At 32.1% G+C, this 19,312-nt stretch overlaps 3 protein-coding genes across 3 annotated transcripts in view; all 3 read left to right on the top strand.

Moving 5' to 3' along the window:
* The first annotated feature begins 275 nt into the window (after window positions 1-275).
* On the top strand, window positions 276-12,645 carry LOC131850512 (odorant receptor 13a-like). The gene is made up of 9 exons (XM_059200760.1): window positions 276-393; window positions 4,871-5,058; window positions 6,794-6,957; window positions 7,579-7,829; window positions 8,555-8,654; window positions 9,466-9,565; window positions 10,181-10,288; window positions 11,375-11,539; window positions 12,554-12,645. Exons 1-9 carry the CDS (start codon window positions 276-278, stop codon window positions 12,608-12,610), a joined length of 1,251 nt encoding a protein of 416 aa, XP_059056743.1. The 3' UTR covers window positions 12,611-12,645.
* A 212-nt stretch (window positions 12,646-12,857) lies between these two features.
* Window positions 12,858-15,341, top strand: LOC131850519 (uncharacterized). The gene is made up of 2 exons (XM_059200767.1): window positions 12,858-13,019; window positions 14,794-15,341. The coding sequence occupies exons 1-2, from the start codon at window positions 12,978-12,980 to the stop codon at window positions 15,217-15,219; spliced, it is 468 nt and encodes a 155-aa protein (XP_059056750.1). The 5' UTR covers window positions 12,858-12,977; the 3' UTR covers window positions 15,220-15,341.
* Window positions 15,342-18,583: 3,242 nt separating this feature from the next.
* LOC131850522 (A disintegrin and metalloproteinase with thrombospondin motifs 1-like) overlaps window positions 18,584-19,312 on the top strand; it is a 43,987-nt gene continuing 43,258 nt past the window's right edge. The window contains exon 1 of the mRNA XM_059200771.1: window positions 18,584-19,210. Coding sequence (XP_059056754.1) covers window positions 18,697-19,210 — 514 coding nt within the window. The 5' untranslated portion in view covers window positions 18,584-18,696. The remainder of the gene's footprint in view (window positions 19,211-19,312) is intronic.

The following is a 19,312-nucleotide window of genomic DNA, read 5'->3' as shown; positions in this document are numbered from 1 at the left end:
TTTACTAAATTATTAATTAATTATTAAGTTCCTCTGATCTACAGGTAATTAAGAAATTTGTTATTTATATGTTTTCTTTAAAGAAACATGCGAAGCGTGTAAGCGATGTCTATTTTTGCAGGCCGTCAAATAGTCGATTGCCGTATAATTAAACATCGTTATAGAGCTATGGAAACGGACCGTTATTTGATTAAATATTTAATTAATTACATAGAATCTTATATTAGCGATCAGTTGGATCGCACGATCATTTTACCACTTAGTCAAATGGAAAAATGACGGTCTTCGACTACCTATGGCGGAAGATATCACAAACTAAAGCCATAGAAAAATCAAGTGGAGAATTGGAAACAGCTTTCTTTGAATCTGTTTACAGAGTAACATACCTTGTAGGTAGGTACTTACTGTATTTGCTTTTGTTTCAATTAGTATTTGTGATACGCTTGAGGTAAAGTTTGTGAGCTTGGAAGTTTGGAGTAATCTTCGGTAGGACCACATGTAGGACTAATTTAGATTTTTTTAATGTTGGATAGCGCATTACAAATTATGGACATTATTAAACGAGAGACAAAATTAACGTATCTTTGCTTTGGAATACAACAAGAAGCGTCAAGAGAAAATTTGCTTCTGCTTTCAAATGGGTCTCTACATTTCCCTCCCTTTTTTGCTTGAATAATAATGGAAAAAACTTCACCCTCATTCCTCGCTAACGGTATAAGCAGGCGGGCCACCAGAGACATGACAGGGATAATGGGATGAGCTTGACGTTAAGTCCTTTGCTCATTATGACGACGTACTATAACACACATCATTATCAATCATCATTATCAATGCACTAATCTCCATTATTACGACAGTTATCACTGGTCATCGGGTGGACCGTCAAGTGCAAAAATCAATGGGTTATTTATGGGAATGGGTATATAATTTTATAATAAGATACTAAACAATTGACTAGAATTGCCTCTAAATAAATTTAAAACATCTGTTAAACCATATTTATTGAGCAAAGCCTACTTGTTACTCATTAAACAATTATTTAAATGACGTGTATGGTAAAAGTTGTCCAGGCACGGGATTTATATTTAATGTTAGACATAGACACTCATATAATCCTATATGTACATTAACTGGCTTTTAAAAAAGCAAATGAAGTTAAGTTTCTTGCTAGTTCTTCTCAATTGATGACTATATGGAAAAAATATTAAACTGAAAAAATTAACGTTCATAGCGCTAAAATATCCTACATTAAAGATTTTTGATTTTGATTTTACTAAAAATGTGTGTATTATTATGGACATAATATTAAATTAAACTAGGTCAAGTAAGCAGATTAATTCCATGAGTAATATAATTAATAAGTATTTCTTGTTAGCTGTAATTTATAAATTAGCGATAGCACTTCATATTAGGTACGTTATGGTAATCTACCGGTAAAGGTCAGTGGACTACAGTTCATTCACCAAGCCTGTATACATACATGAATTTGGAGAATTAACGAGTAATTGATCTTCTATGAAGTAATTTTGAGTACACTTCATTATCGCGGGCAATATATTGAATTGAATAGGTACTTATCTTGCTTCGTTGGCTGTGTACACACTCTGCGGTAAGGTACGTTTATTTTAACCCAGTGGTTATGCTAGTGAATGTGATCGAAGCAGATGTTATGAACCTTGATTCATTAGTCATAAAATTTGAACTTATAGTATTTATATTACAACACTAGTTGTGCTTTCGACTTCGGACCGTCGTATGAAGTTGTCTGCGTAGATATCTTAACCTCTCTTATTTCAAATTTCAGCCCCCACCAGTTGTTCTCGTGGCCTTGTTCGCGTGGAATAGTGACCTTAACCATATAAAGAAAAAATATTTAATACTCTAACCAAAACCTTACTCTATGCAAAAATCCAAAGAGAAAAGTTTCACCATTCTTGCTAATTTTTATCCTCTAATTTTATTTAATGCCCTTAAAGGTAACAATTTTACCAAATTGTAATGTCATATTTATTTATATTGAATCAACAGCCTAAAAAATAAGGTTCGACTTCGGGTATTTTTTTATTAATAAATCTATGAATTAAGTAGTTAGTATAGTATGTACATGTTATTATAATATAGTAATCAGTTTACAAATATAAATACATAACATAACTAAACCAATATAATGAAAAATATTTTATTATAATGTAGGGTTTGCTTTATATTGGGAACTTCCATAAAATTCATCCTTATCAAGTTACCACTTTACGCTTCTTTATATTTTTCGTTCAGATTTCTTAAAATTTCTAGAGTCTACTCACTCTAAGAAAATATTTCCTAAACATTTCCATAGAAACAAGAATTTAATAGTTCCACTCGGATGATACCGCAATATATAGCCAGTAATAAATAATGTTCACGTTGCTACGGAAAATTAAAAGGAAGTTGCGTGAATCACTTTACTAAGATTTCCAATGATCGCGACCTCAAATCTTGTCGACACTAAAACTAGTACCTATCTCAATTTAATCCCTAATGTTCCGATAGTAAACATGGTTATAAATCTAATTGATTTTACCGTGACTTTACCACATTAATAAGAAGGTTAGTGTCCCAATTGCTAGCAATGTAAACCATCGTAATTCGCCCTATCCAAGAATAATAGTTTTCAACTTTGATAGCCTCGGTGGTCTAGCGGTTTAGCACACCGCTTTATATAAGACAGTCGATGGTTCGATTCCTCTCACGGTGGAAACATTTGTATTTATGAGTATGATTGTTTGTATCGGTATAAGTGTTTTCTATGTATATTATGTATGTAGTATTATATTGTTTTTATCAATTCCGTCTTGAGTTGCGATGCTGTGCATGTTACCATTTTATTTTGAACTGTTTCTAAAAAATATTAAGAATGTTAAGAAATTGAAGAAGTGGATATAAATAAATCTTCAAACAACACAACACGTATGAAGTCATCAACGAAATATTGGATTTACGAAGTTATGATCTATGGTTGGTAAAGCACCGTGTGCATCATCCAATTTGTCTTAAATCTGCAGTAATAATCTGCGCTAATAAAGCATGCTTAAATTAAAGGGTTGCAATTCAACATTTAAGGAGTCAATTTGCTTAACATTAAATCATACTACTGATTTAACATTAACTATTGCACTAATAAGTAAATGAAAAGATTATTTTCAGCAATAAAGCCAGCTTATTATAATTAATTATACATGTGTAAATTAATATAAATTTATTATTTATCTCTTTTCTTCTGTATATTGTACATAAAATATATTCTATCTATCTAATTAGTAAATGATTAATGTACCATAAGCATGTTGTTAACCTCAACTTCTCAAGAGATTGATTGTGAACTAGTTGTTTATCGCCACTTCGTCTGCCTTTCTTATAGTCTATGTCCAACCTTATCATACAATCTCGTTCTTCATAAAGATCCGTTCAATATTTTAGTCGTATAAAGATAATAAACAGACAGACAGATATATTCATACATTATATAGGTACATACATACACAACAGAAGAGTAATTATTGTATGTCGTATATGAGCGTTATTTTTCCAACTAACGGTCAATAAATAATATCTGTCAGTTTTTACTATATTATTAAATAATATCCATTTTCTAGCAAAAGTAAATTTTATAATCATTATTACTTTGTCAAATTGAGATTTTCTTTTGATTATTATATGAATACCCTGAATTAACGGTAACGCAACATGGCATCAATAGAGGATTAGGTATAGGATGAGGATGAAATCAATACGGTTAGATGAAAAATTTACCAAGAATTATCCACTAGTTTTCTAGGGGGTACAGTGTGGAGGTCGACCGAATATGCTAGGTATATTGCTAACAATTGGACTAATGTAATAGGTGTGTCATTACAGTGCATTTGTACCCGTAATAAATAATGTAAATTTGAGTTATTTGTATTCATGTCACCCACATGCATGTTTGGAGTATGGTGTATAACAGATTGGTTGATGTAATTTGCGGCTAAGATTATGATATTGCTTGTCCATAACACAATGAACGAACTACAAGCGTATTTCGAGACGGGCGCGGCAAATTGGTTTCCATTGTTTTGTCTCGTATTATTTATGATCGGGAAGTTCTATAGGATATTAATATAGTACTTATTGAATGTTATTCAAAATTTTAAACTGTAATCATGGTCTTACTAAGATTATAAACGCATAAGTTTGTGAGCTTCGATGGATGGATGTTTGTTACTCTTTCACGCAAAAACTACTGAACGGATTGTAATGAAATTTTACAGTAATGTAGCTTATATATTAGAATAATATTTAAAAAAATATTATGTAAATTGGTCGAAATATAATATAAGATTAATGCCAAGTAAGTGTGATATAGACGAAGTTACGTTTTTCAACTAGTTATAGAATATATTCGTTTTTGGGGATCCTTGTGTTTCTTATAGGTGAAATTACAATACAACAGATTATTACAAATATGAAATGAATATAAATCATGTATTTTTTTTTCAATATTTTAACGTTTATTTTTGTAAGTACATAGAAATTTAATGATGTTAAAATCTTAAATAAATAATAAGAAAACTTGAAGATACATTGAAAATTAACTATGTCATGTACAGACAAATATATAAATAAAAAAGAGAAATTTCTTCTTTATTCAACTTATATCTTCTGTTTCAAATCGTGTTTATACATTACACAGTAATTTTAGTATTTTACATAAAAACTTCTGGCCTGATTATGATGAAAATTAAAAAATCACTTTAATATTATACTTCTACCGCTAAGCAGCTTGCGTACTTGTATGTAGAATACCGATTTTGATTTCATCAATCATCCAATTTCCATTATGTTTAATTTCCAGGGTTTTCAACATCTGACGATGACTGGCCCTACCTGATATATAGTTCAATAGTTAAGATATCAGTATGCTTGGTGGTGTTATCTGAATTCTGGTACATGTTTACATTGACAACAACTTTGGATGAATTAGCAGGATCCATCAATATAACAGTCATACATTGTATGACATGCTATAGATTCGTGAATATGGTAAATATATTCATTAAATAGTTTATGCTGTTCTGGTGTAACGAAAACGATATCTGTAAATTAAAATAAACAAAAGTCAACATTATGTTATTTTTAATATTCTATTTTTACGGCATAATATAAAGTACATATAATGGTACATTGACAATGCTATCGATAGAAAATGGTGCCAGCAATATACGCAAAATGTAAATTCTGTGAACTCTGTTTTTATATTGAGGTCAGTTATCAATGTCTATGTTTCACGGCTACGGTAGTCTAACAAAATAGCACATCACTTTAATCTCTATGGTCGCGGGTTTGACTCCTCGCACAATACAAACATTTGTATTAATAAGTAGAATTGTTTGTATTGTTCCAGACAGTCCAGTATTAAATTTAATTTTCTCTTCATTAATACCATTGACCATAGCGAAGAATAAAAAATAATTATGAGGAAAATGATAATTAAGGAAAAATCCTGCCATTAAAAAGAAATGTCGATTTTTAACGAGTAAACTTACTTATGGAGGTACAATGACGCAGCTTAAAATCTCTCAACATGTATTCTAATTTCAGATTGTGTTTCAAATTCAACGTTAGCGCTTTTATCGCTCGTTACCTTTTTATGGATTATGTACGTGGGGATGAATATTATGACTTTTGGTGTTATTATTACTTAGCAATAATATGATGCTGATTTCCCCAGTTTGTTTTATGTGTAAATAAATTTCTTTTATTGACATACTGCCAGCAGTATTTAAATTATAAAACGACTGTTTTATATTCTTGTAAATATGCTTGAGTAAATATTCTTATTTAAATATTTAAAAGTGAATATGATCAATAAAGCCCGTAATAGTTTATAGGGCCGGATAACGACTTAAAGGGGATACGACTCCTCCACTTGCAATTATCAATATTCATTTAGTTACTGCTTATAAAATGATAACAAGAAATTTTAAGATACCGTATAATTAATTAATTGTGAAGAATGATGATATTGTGAAATGATGTTTCCAATTTTGTCATATCAAAAAATATTTTATTATGGTCAGAGTAATTTTTAGTAAGAGTTTTTAAATGCTGAATAGCGACAAGTATATGTAAACATGTTTTCATTAGCCCTGTATATATGTTATTCATTTATTCTTTTGCACACAAAATTGTATGCATGACGGACATAATGCCTATTATTTAAAGAGTTTTAGAAAAGGATAGTTATTGTTGAGGTATCTTGTGAACAATAAAAAAAACTGAGTTATTGCGTTAACCAACTTCTGTACCGCTGTGCAGAATTTAAGATAGGCCTGGGGTATAATATCTTATGGGTGCAATAATAATAATGTAATAACATTTTAATATCCAAACCGACAGATAAAGTACAACGGAAAAACAAATATAATTTAATTGTGTTTTTGTTTCAGTAATTCATAAAATATAACAATCTTCTTAGGGATATACCACTCATGTACACGCCTTTTGTGTTCCTTGTATAAACCGGATACGCAATCGATACAAATAAAATAATAATCGTTAGTTTTGTGTAACCTTTTAAATATAATTTACATTATGAAATGGTGAACTTTGCTCCTTTACAGGATAGTCTACAGTATCATTGAGATCATGTCTCTTTAGCAATATATATATAGCACATAATTTTGCGGCACCACAAAATTAGCTTGAGATTTATTTAAGTAGCAATATGAGCTTTCAAGATTTTACTCATACCTGTATCTTATATACTGTTTTATAGGCTGTTTATAAAGATGTATACAAGAAACTTGCACAGGCCATGGAGTCACCGTACTTCGATATTTCTACCTTTAAAAGAAAGAAAATAACAAAGTTTTGGGCACAACAGAATGAAAAATATCTAAAAACACTCCTCATTATAGGAAACAGTACACTTGCAGCTTGGTATGTACTTATTTATAATATATACTACTTACACAAGGAAGGACTCAGTCCTCTGGTATACTTACTTTACTCTTTGACTTCGGTAATCTATCAGTTTAGACATTGTGCTGTTTTTGATGGTGGCTGGTACCATTCTCGCATGATAAAAATATTCATAAATGTAATGTTTATATTGATTTGATTGAGTAATGTATATATTATTTGTGTGAAATACTCAAATCCGTACTTTGTATATAATATTTAAACTCCCACAACACAAAAAAACATGATCATCTGCTTTTTTCTAATACCGTTCATTTGAGGTCAGTCTATATTTATATTGTGCGAAGAATCGAACCCACTACTGTGTGAAATAAGGTGGGGATATAAATACTAATGTAATCTTTACATACAAAATGAAGTTGCTTCCGCTATCTGTTCGCTTAGATCAAAACTAATTAATTCAAACTAAGCAACAGACTTTAATGCAGCTTTTAGCATTGAAAGAGAGATTCAAGAGTTATGTTTAAATGTATAATACATGGTTGTACATGTATTATATACATAAACCTTCCTCTTGCTAAAGTTAGAGAGCTAGTGCGAAGTCGGAGCGAATACCTAAATATAAGTTGGTAATTTCAGGTTCATAAATCCGTTAATAGATGGAGTGGAGCATAATGTAATAGGAAGTATTTACGTTCCGTTCTCATATGATACTACGTACCGCTACACCATAGCTTACCTCATGGTTATAGTGCCATTCACATACGCTTCATATTACGTCATGTTGAATGATCTGATCATGCAAGCTCACCTCATCCACCTGGTCTGCCAGTTCAATGTACTTGTGGACTGTTTTAAAAATATTATTTATGATTGTCAAGGATCCGACGGTATGTACTATACTCTGTCCTCATCTCACTCGTTTACTATGACGGTTGTGTGCTGATTGTAGGGACTGTTACTTAACTAGTCCATTATGTAATTATTGTTGTCTCTAATGAATTACTGCTAGATGGTAGTTAGTATTCACATATTACAACTTAAAAATTAAAGCTACAAGAATTGTTTAAAAGAACAACACGCAAGTAGCTTGCTCGTTCTTCTTGTGTTTAGACAGCTATTTAATTGAGCGGTAGATTTAAGAAAATAAGTATTCAAAAGAGCATTAATTCAAGTTTATTTATTAAAAATATTTTTCTATTTTATTCTATATTCATACTCATAAACGCGAAACTATATATGTATATATAGTCTGTAAAGATTATATAAAATAACACTAGGTAGCCTTATTCTTATCCGAGATGGATTTTGTAAAATGTCGTCTGCGTAGGTACATCAGTCTTAAATATTTAAGCCGCCATACTTTGTAAGCTGTGTTTAGGTTGTAGGGCGAGACTAGGCAGTAAAATTATAGGCAAGACATCTTTGTCAATTACAGGAGTCATATGATAACGTGATATCCCTAGTACTGTTTATGTATATAGACGACGGTTACCACCTACCATCAGGTGAGCTGTCGCCTTGTTTACCATTTCGAATACATAAAAAAGTCTAATATCAGAAGGGCTGCATTCTGATCTAATACTTTGTTTATTCCTAATATATTTAATTACAGTCTTTGAGTATAACAACAACCTCTTAATTACCGATAAATTCAAGGAAACGTATGTAAAGAGACTAAGGGATTTGGTTGAGCAGCATCGAAGCTTACTGAGGTATGTGTATCTAAGTAAATTTAATTAATGTACTTAATACCCGTATTATTAAGCTGTCGCTATGTTAATCAAAATGATGTACTGAATTCACTCATTAATAATATACATTAGAGGTTCCATATACTTTGGAAACATATAATTCCTGTATACAAATATATGAGTTCCATGTATTGAAAATGAATAAATACCTACAAAGGAACTAATGAAAATATATATGATGCTAACATACTAAGTAGGTGTATAGGTAAGAAAGAAAAATCGAACATATCGTGCTCGAATTGAGAAACAATTCTGTAATTACAAGAAACAATATAATATTTAATAAAGTTTTAAGTTACTTAAGTAATTATCTATATTTATCTACTTAATTACCATGTATAAGTTTGTTAGCTATTCTTTGTTCACTAACTAACTAACTAACCAATCCTCTATTCCATTCCGACTGGGAGCCAAACCACTATGACATCAGGCGAGCTTCGAACCCCTAGCCTAGGGTGCCATCAGATAAAATGACGTGTGCGTCAGGCAGAAGGGGTGTAGGTTGACCTCTGACTCGCAAAATTTGATCATTGCCAACTGTAATAGTATACTCCGATAAAAAAATGAATATAGATGTATAAAGACGATCTCATGTAATATTAAGTAAAGGCTCTGAGCTAAGTCACCTGTACCCAAGCCACTAGATAACGAACTTATATATAAATGCTATAGGCAGTATCCATTAACTCCCTGCAATACATGTATAGACGAGTAGGTTCGTTACGCAGAGTACTAACGAAGAAGTTAGTGTTTTATTTTAATCTTCCTACAGCTTGGCTATGAAACTTCGACATACACTAAGCGGTCCTATGTTAGCGCAGTTGGTCGCAAGTGGGATACTTATTTGTTTCGTCGGTTATCAGGCAACTACGGTGAGTGATGCAAATCCTATTACTGATTTTCAACCTACAACCAAAAGAAGGAGATACTCAATTCTATTATATTCACCTATATATTATTTATTAAAAATGTTGGACCAAAGCGACGTTAATTTATTAGTTTACTAATCTATAGACTCGTTTCTACGCGTATTTTGTATTTATAACTCTGAAATGTATTGCATAATATGTGTTACACATATAATGGGCCAAACGAATAAGCCATGAACGAGTTTCGGTTACATTCTTTCCAAAACATACGATTTATTTGTTTTCGTACAGCTTCTATAATGATATCGCCTGATTAATAAAAATAAAATACAAAATCTGACGGCCTCGGTGGTCTAGCAGTTTAGAGCGCTACCTGATTTTCAATCGTCGTGGGTTCGATTCTTAACAGGGTTCCAACATTTGTATTCATGAGTATGATTGTTTGTATTGGTCTGGGTGTTTTATATGTATATATTAACAAATGTATGTATTTATAAAAATAAATATCTAAGTACCCATAACGCTATTTAGAACACTATCACTGCTTATGCGTAGTTATTAAATTATAGTTATAAAAAACTCAATGTTATATAATAACCTAATAATCTGACTTAATAGATAGCTTCAGCCAGTTTAATCCAGGGTCTCACCAGTATTTTGTACTTGGGATACAATCTCTTCGCATTCTACATTATTTGTCGTTGGTCTGAAGAAATCACTACACAGGTTTGTTAATTTATTTAATCTTCGATGTGGTGGCTTGGAATATGCTTCTTAGTTTTTTTTATTAAGTAAAATTCAAGCATTTTTTAATTGTCAGTTGTATTATCACTATCATCATCATTACCACCACCATCGTCATCATCATTATCATAATGTTGTGACCCCATAAATTCGTTTTTGTACAACTGCTGAGTATGGTCTGGTATGATATGGTCATTCCAGGGATGAAAAATAGTAGATATGTCACCAGAGAAAGTATTAAATTATAATTACATTATATACCTCAATGTTATAACTAATCCAAACCATTTATGTAATTGGTCAACTAAATCCTTAGCAATCACTTCACACATGAACACACAAGCAAGCGCTATCCTGGAATATCTCGTTACAGAACTTGAGTTGAAAGATTAATTGGATAACTATGTACAGCTGGCGTTTGCAATCTTCAAAATAAATTATTTAGTTTGAAGTCTGTATTTAAACGGGAATCAACTAAGGATCTGCTAATAACAAGACAATCAAAGTTTGATTTCAATCATAGTCTACTGTTTGGAATATTACAAGGACAATGTGGTTATTACATGTTATGTCATTTACACATATATATAGTTATAATATTTGTAACATAAATATATTATGAATAACTGAGGTAATCACCACCGGCATAAAGGAATTTGTGATTATTCGATCTATGATCAGAAAAGAAATATTCAGAAACCATATGAAAAAATAATTCTAACCACTGCTTCTAGTACAGGTTTTCTAATGAATAGAATACAGAAGGAATTGGAAATAAATCGCCACGAAGCAAATTTTGAAATCCTTTTTCTTTTCAGCGTCAGTAGAGTCTATTAGTATTATATCTTGCGTTATAATTTTTAAAATAATACATAACGACTATTATTCCAAATAGGGTATTCAGAGACATTGTTAATATTAAACGTCATTGGGAACTCAACATTTGATATTTCCACATTGTCCACATTTTCCTGGATTTACTTGTCACGTTGACTGGGATCGAGTCACGAGATACAACACTTCATCTCCTCTCTTCTTTCTTTAACAATAGCGAAATGTCTCTTTTAGAGTCAAAATATTGGTGAGGCAGTATATTGTTCCGGGTGGGAGCAAGGCGCTTCCATAATTCCTACAGTCCGTTCAAGTCTACTTCTGATAATTGGGCGTGCGAATATACCTTTAATATTTTCTGCTGGAGGGATGTACAATCTGTCACTTCAATCATACACTTCTGTAAGTTACCCGTATCTTAGAGATTATTCATTTATATTAACATCTGAACTATCAGGAAATTCCATTGAAATGTTTGCCTGTCTGCTGTAAGCGCTATAACACTTACATTTTATAATGCCTCTGACTGTCCCATTTAGGATTATAGTGAAGATTAATATGTTTATGATTTTAGAAAATTTGTACCTATACCTAAGCATAAGGAAGTGAAAATAGATTTTGCGTAATTTTATTCGCAAATGCAGTTAAGCAACTAAAGAAAGCTTTTATAATGGCTCTTAGGCCACCTCTTAAGGATTCGCCACATTAAACAGAAATCGGAAAAGTAGAAAAGGAAAAGAGATTTACGCACTAATTCCCATTTAAAAGCTTTTGTGTGTTTTTATCACCTTTTACCGAATGGCACCTAAATAAACTCTTTTTAATTAATATGGATATGTGTACTTGGATATTTGGAAATGTAAACGCTGGATGCAATAATCCAAAATTCTGTATTGGTATTCATAATAAAATTTCAAACAGAAAATATGTGTCTTTAGGTACCTTTAATAAATATATCACGTACCGCACTGTTCGTATAAAGTTTTTTTTTATTAATGTCATTGATCATCGTCGTTACAATTACTCAGTTTCGTATATGCGAGTATCTTTGCATATAATAAAAATGTAACTGATTGCTGTCTGTACATGGAAGATATATGAGAATAACATATTGTTAAGAAATTTTAACAACGCAATGGCCAAACCAAAATCAACTATTGTTAGAAATTTTGTCTAATTGTTTTGACTTTTATACGCGCTAATATCAGGAACGGCTCAACCGATTCGTGTACGTATTTCACTGTATGTATACCACTATGGTAAGTATCACTTTAAATTTTACGTTTACTTTATTCCGATAGTTTTACAATGAAAAAAGTTACGTTGTATGAAGTCGCGGGCTCAGCTAGTATTGACAAGTCTTAAAATGACATATTTCCTATTTTAAGATGAATACTGCGTAATTTGTTGTTTCAGTTGGTAAAGACTTCGTACAGCGCACTGACAGTTCTGCTGAGATTTCGTCAAAATTAGCCATTGTGTCAGTTTAAATGAGTTTACAAAGAAATCAATTAGTTACATTAATAGCGTTGTAAACATCACATCACACGCTTTGTCTGTCCATATAAACCATTTAAGTGTCATCGTCAAAGGAAGTAACGTACAGCATCGTGGTAAACACATGTAACAACATTTAGGCATATTATTATGTAAATAGCGATCGATTGTCCGTACATATTAACATTTGCACAATACATTTCAAATTTATCTGCCGACTTGAATTAGTCAGCGCTGTCAAGTCCGAATACTAATTTATAAATACTGAGTAAGGTATGTGAAGCTCAAACTTGGGCAAGCGCATGAAGTGAACACACAACTGCTAGCATCGAAATACTTCAAGATGAATGTGATGGGGTATTTAATCACCCTTGCCAATCTTCAAGTGAGTATAGTTACCTAATTTTAATTTATTAGTGATAAGTGTTGCTTGGTCTGTCTGGATTTGAAATTTTAGTTGTTGCTAGAAAAGAAATTCAGTTTCAAGATGGAAATACGGTTTTCGTGGACAAGATTATAATATGATACTCTGTCAAATCTCTGTCTTTTTTGTGATATGACGGACCCACCTGGTAGTTAGCCCTTCGCTTTTGTTCATTAACGCACGTTATCCATTCCAGTGGACTAAGTTGTCATGCCTCTAATACTGCAATTTAACTTGCCAATCTCCTCCTACGACTGAAACACAGCTTAAAAAACTTGGCGGCTAAAAAACTTGGTGAGATCAGACTCACCTACACAGTACCCACGCTGACTTCTTTTTTGCAATGTCTTCCTCTATCTTAAAATATTTAAGACATATATTTTCTATATTCAGGGGTAAAAATCAAACTTTCAAATGTATGTTGCAACGAATCAAGATATCTCTTAAATATTATTAACCATCTGTGTAAAAAAAATATTGTACTAATATACTTTCCCATGTTTGGTAATAGCCTAACCAGCTGCCAGAGTTTATAGGTCGTTAAAAAGCCTAAATTGACGATCGTTATATTGGGATTGAAGGATAAACAGCCATCCGGATCACGGAAGCGATTAAGATAACATGTCTCATGTACACGCAGTCACTCATCCAACAGGATAACCTCACTTATATCAGTTGTAAACATTTCTTCCGGTAGTAATGCTTCATCGGTTCATTTAAAATACAGTATATTTATACTGTATTTTAAATTTCAATATTATTTAAAATAGTATATATTATATCACATGTATTTGATTGCGAATAACCTGTAATAAAGACCTGGTGATCTTTATTACAGGTTATTTCTATTTCAGACACCGGCTTATTACAGCAATTGTTTTTAACATTGTGTTATCCTAAAATATATATTTGTTGCCATCCATATTTACGAGAAATAAATAAATTATAATTATTATAGTATTATTAAAGGTAAAGTAAGTTTATGTATTTCTATCTGGCTTCTTTCGGCGACTTAGGTAGCCTATTTATGTCTATCCTCGTGATACAACCTATCTTCAAGCTTTCTTTAAGAACAGTCAATTAGTCCTAAGAAGGTAATAAATTGATGGATAAACAGACACCTAATGTATTTAAATTAATGTTACATGATATTTCATATTATAGGACAGAATATCTTAGGAATAAGAATAAATTTCTATTTCCAGCAAAATATGATATAATAAGGAACCATTATTATGATACAATTATTCTAAAACTATTCTATTTAGTAATAATTTTATTCAAAAACATTTATATATGTATTTTTTTAAGTCTTAGGCATATAGACATTCCCAATTTTGAATATGTATACTCTAATAAAAATTTGTTAATGCTGTTATTAAATACTGATATCTTGCTAATTATTACTGTTTACATAGTTTTTTTTATTGTCCCTATATATTGTTTATTCTTTTATTATACATTTATTAACTGTTCTTACTTGTTACTTATTTACAAAGTAAGTAACTATTTAAAAATTATGTGATTCATAAAGAAGTTAACCCATACGCAACAAAATTATAGATATAAAAGAATTATAGTCATGGCGTGGATTTTATAATATTAAAAAGGTTGCCTATGTCCTCTGACTAAAATAAATACTAAATTTTGCAAATCAAATCATAAATGTATTTCTAGAAAGATCAGAAATGTATTTTTATATCTTTTAAAAACTTTTAATTTTTTTTAATTACAGAATTTGGAAAACTCTGCAGGTCCCTTAAAAAAATTGTCAGTTAAAGTGGCTGAGACGCAATTCTTGACCAACCAACTGAAAAGTCATCCCGAATTTGCTTTAGAAGGCTTTAAGAAAACCGGTTACAGTAAAGTTGGCAATGTGGGCATGTATCTGTCTAGAAATTTGCGGGACTACATTTACCACGGACTAGGAAAACCAACGGATGAAGCTGTTTTATTGACGTTGGTGTTCAAAGATGGATATTCTGGAGATTCGTCACTTGTGAAAGCACCGATTCGCGCTGTCAATACTGCACCGGATCCTAACCTATCATATTTTCTACATAGAGGTCACGTAGATGATAATTTAAAGAAAGGTATCGATGATTATGCAAATACTATAAACAGCCATGCAAGAAATAAGAGGACATTGATTTCTCCATAAAGAAAACAAACAGATTTCTAGTTGAATGCAGAACATACAACAGTCACTAATAATTTGATATTTTGTAGAAACAATGAAGAAAATTATAAACATCAAATAATATAATCACATATTTTGAATCAATAAAGTTAGAAACAATTTTCTTTTTATTCCTTTATATTGCGTGTTATGTAGTGGAATTAAAATATTCATTTACCCATAATTCAGGCTAATATTATGTATAATGATGGCCTCGGTAGTGCAACGGTTGGGCACATCTCCTTACATACGATGGTCGCGGGTTGGATCCTCGCACGATACAAACATTTGTATTCATATAGTATTGTTTGAGTAAGCTGGGTAATTCTATGTATATTATATATTAATTTATAAAAAACAATTCTATATATTTGTATCAATTTTCTAGTACCATATATAACATAAGCTCTGCTCAGTATGAGAATAGAAGGCGCTGTGTGAATAGTCGTTGATCTGGAAAACGACTTCATATTATTGTTTATACTTGTCTAATACTTTAGAGCGTTCATACGGAAGGAAGAACTAAGAAAATTGTGTGGTAGGTATTTGAAAAAATTCAGGAAACTTAACGACTGCTTTATTTCGCGCCTTTCACAGCGCATTATTGTATTTAGCATATTCACTAAGGACACATTCATAAAATTAAGGACTATACTAAAGGACAAGGGTCAGCAAGTATTTAATAAAAAACTATACCGTCTTACTGATTGATGAATAACCTAAATAACTTGTGTTATATAGATATTCTGTGGTATACATTTCCTTCAATTTTATATAGAGAATTAGAGGTACTTATTAATTTTTGTCTTATATAAAGCATTAGATGTACCTATTAAATGTTATTACTCAGATTTTCCTCAGATCCTTACTCAGATTAAAATTATAATGTGAAACTATTGAATTCCACGGGGCCAAAGCGGTCTTAACTTATATATGTAAGTATAGTCTAAACTTATCCAGAAATTATTCCAAATTCAAATACATCATTACATAGTATAAAATGAAGTCGCTGTCGCTGTCTGTCCCTATGTATACTTAAATCTTTAAAACTACGCAACGGATTTTAAAGCGGTTTTTTTAATAGATAGATTGATTCAAGAGGAAGGTTTATATATGTAATACATGTACACCCGAGCGAAACCGGGAAGCTTGTTTGTTATAAATTATACTATGTAATTATGTTATCTGTGATTATACGTAGTGACGTGTAATAAAAAAATATAACTTTATTAAATCTTTACTACATTAAATAAATGGTGTTTACTACAGATAGATTCACTGAAAATATGTCTATTCTAATATAAGAAAGAGGTTAAGTTTATAAGTTTAGATGTAGGAGGTGAAATTTCTTCAAAACTACTTCTGGCATGCCAAAAATATTTCATCAATTCGAGTACCTTCAAGGATCTATGATATAAAATTAAATGTTGGCGAGGATGCGGAAACAACTACTATTTTATAAAAAGACAGAAGTATCACAGAATTCTGTAGACATAAAATAATGCAACACAATAATACAAAATAATGATATTTCGCGCATAAAACTCATTCATATTGCTGCAATTATTTTACTGATAACAAAGTACAGTTGCAACAAAAATGATATTTGGCTATTTTATTACACCATTGGGTATTTATCGGTTGTTGTATAGTGTATTACAATAATTAGACACTGAATGTCTATACATTATTTTAAATTAAATATCATTCATTTGTTACTGTCAATTGGACCTCGGACATAAGGCAATCTTAATAGCAAATAATATTGTTGTTTGGTAGAGACTAGCAAGGATGGTTTAATTTACCGAAGTAGGTTTTGTTAAGGTCGTCTGCCTACCATGTGCCACAGTATTTCACCTGCCTGCTTACTTTGTAAACTGTGTAACGGTTAAAACGTGAGATGTGTGTCAAATTACATGGTACGGGGGCATTTATCCTCCGGAATAGCAACACTTGAGGGGACTCGTATAATAACAGTTACCACTTCAGGTAGATCGTGCTCGTAGCTTGTTTGCCATTAAAATTACATAAAAGGAATACTTTTTTATCTGCACTATGAACGAATTTACGAACAATTTCATCAGAGTTCTGTCGTACCATATCGTAGCTTTAAATCTGAATGTCTGGACAGATTTTGACGAGACTACACTCGTAAATATCTAATGTTACAAGGGGGGTATACTTTAAACTATTTTCATTAAACTATTTTGAACACTTTCAATATTGTGATAAAAAAAGATTAATTTCAGATGAACGAAGTCGCGTTTAATATATGTTTCTTTGTTCATGTTCCACTTTGCTAAAACGCTACATTAAGTGTGTCCTTAAGAGTATAGATATACTCGTGGTAGATACGAGTAGGTACAAGCAAGTTATTCATACTATTTACTTATGAAACGCGACGACTTTTTTTAAATTATTGTGTTTAGTATACAGTATTAATATAGTTAATCGAGTCTTAGCTTCTGTACGGATACCGCGAGTGCTATGTGTCGTGATCCTTCTTTGGACAATCTAGTATTGGTAGTTGAAAAAACTGTTGATATCGCTGTACCCCAGTTAGCTGGTGACCACGGCTAGTGTAATATAGGCTAAACATCGAGAGCGGTAAATACCTTCATTCATAATATTATTCGTGTTATGACCAAACTACGTCGATAATAATTAACAACCTAGTTAACTGTCTATTATTTGATATTGAGTTACACTGTCGATTTGTCAGGAGCCCATCTTTCTTTGTCTTGTCAGTGATTGTTTTAATATTCAATATTCAATATACATTTCGAGATTTACGATCTTCCCTAAGAAAATATCACTAAATATTATTTTAATAACTAAATATTTTCTACGACTCTTTCTTGAAAGTGTTGTTGCTTCAATAGATGGTAGACAAACCATCGATTACAGCAATTTCCCATGACAGATATGGGAATTATTTTATTACTAGATTTTACCCGTGACTTGGTCCGCTTGACCGTGATTTATTAATTGACCTATTTAAAAGTTCATATTCATGCAGAAATTAATTTTCGACTGTACTTCAATGAAATACTGATAACACGACATATCCTATTACGCTGCATTATTATTATCATTTACGAACAATGTGCCGCGCAATAAAGTAGTCAATTGCATTTGACAGATATAGTACATATTAGTAAAAACGAACTATATGAGAAGTTATGAATGTCTCTAAAATTGTTATAATGAATCTTAACTATAAATAGGAAGATTACTTCACGCAATACGGGCAATATTTACCAATATGTACTATCACGTACATAGAGCCAATATCACCCTTTGTTTACTAATGTAACTAATGACACATACGCAGTCTAGCCCAGCGGAGTCGTTTACCTTCTCATTGGCGAGACGGTCGCCATGTGTGATGCGTGAGCGCATGTTGCGGCGTGTGTTGACGGCGATCAGACACAAAAAGCCCGCGGTGGCGCGCGGACGATGCCGCACTGGTTGCCGGCATCTCTACTCCTCGTAATAGCCGCTCACGCCTGGCGACCACCACACGCGCGACTGTCTCGCTCGCACTTGAGGCCTAACACCACCACCCGCCATCTCCATCTCTTTGGTTGGCACTTGGAACTACAGGAAAATCTGGCCATACGTTCCCCTTACTACAAAGAGTGTAAGTTCTATAGAGGCCGTGTGTTGTTTGAAGATGACTCGTCGGTGACGGTAACGGAATGCGAAGGTCAATTGTACGGACTACTGCAAGTAGGGAAAGAGTCGTTCGTGCTGCAGCCGACGAGCCCGGGGAGCAATCATGTGTTACGGCGCCGCGATGTATTGCCGTCCGAGGGGCGGACGGCGTACAATCTTACTGGAGACACGGTCACTGAACTTGAACTTGAGTTCGAGAATTATAACCCCATGCCATATGTAAGCATAGGACACAGTGATGATTCGGAGACTGAATATTTTCGCGACATACAGCCCGTCACAAGACCCATTTCAGGTGTGTAACGAAAGTGGTGAATATTTATGATGACCTGCAAGTTTACTCTGAAGTGTAATCTCAATATCGATTTCAATATAATTCAATTTTAATAATCATGAT

This window comes from Achroia grisella, unplaced genomic scaffold (genome assembly GCF_030625045.1).
Source record: "Achroia grisella isolate CSIRO2021 unplaced genomic scaffold, CSIRO_AGI_Agris_v1 utg770, whole genome shotgun sequence".
In the NCBI taxonomy this organism is placed as follows: Eukaryota; Metazoa; Arthropoda; class Insecta; order Lepidoptera; family Pyralidae; genus Achroia; species Achroia grisella.
The sequence above is the reverse complement of the archived record's forward strand: the minus strand, read 5'-3'. Positions and strand labels throughout refer to the sequence as shown.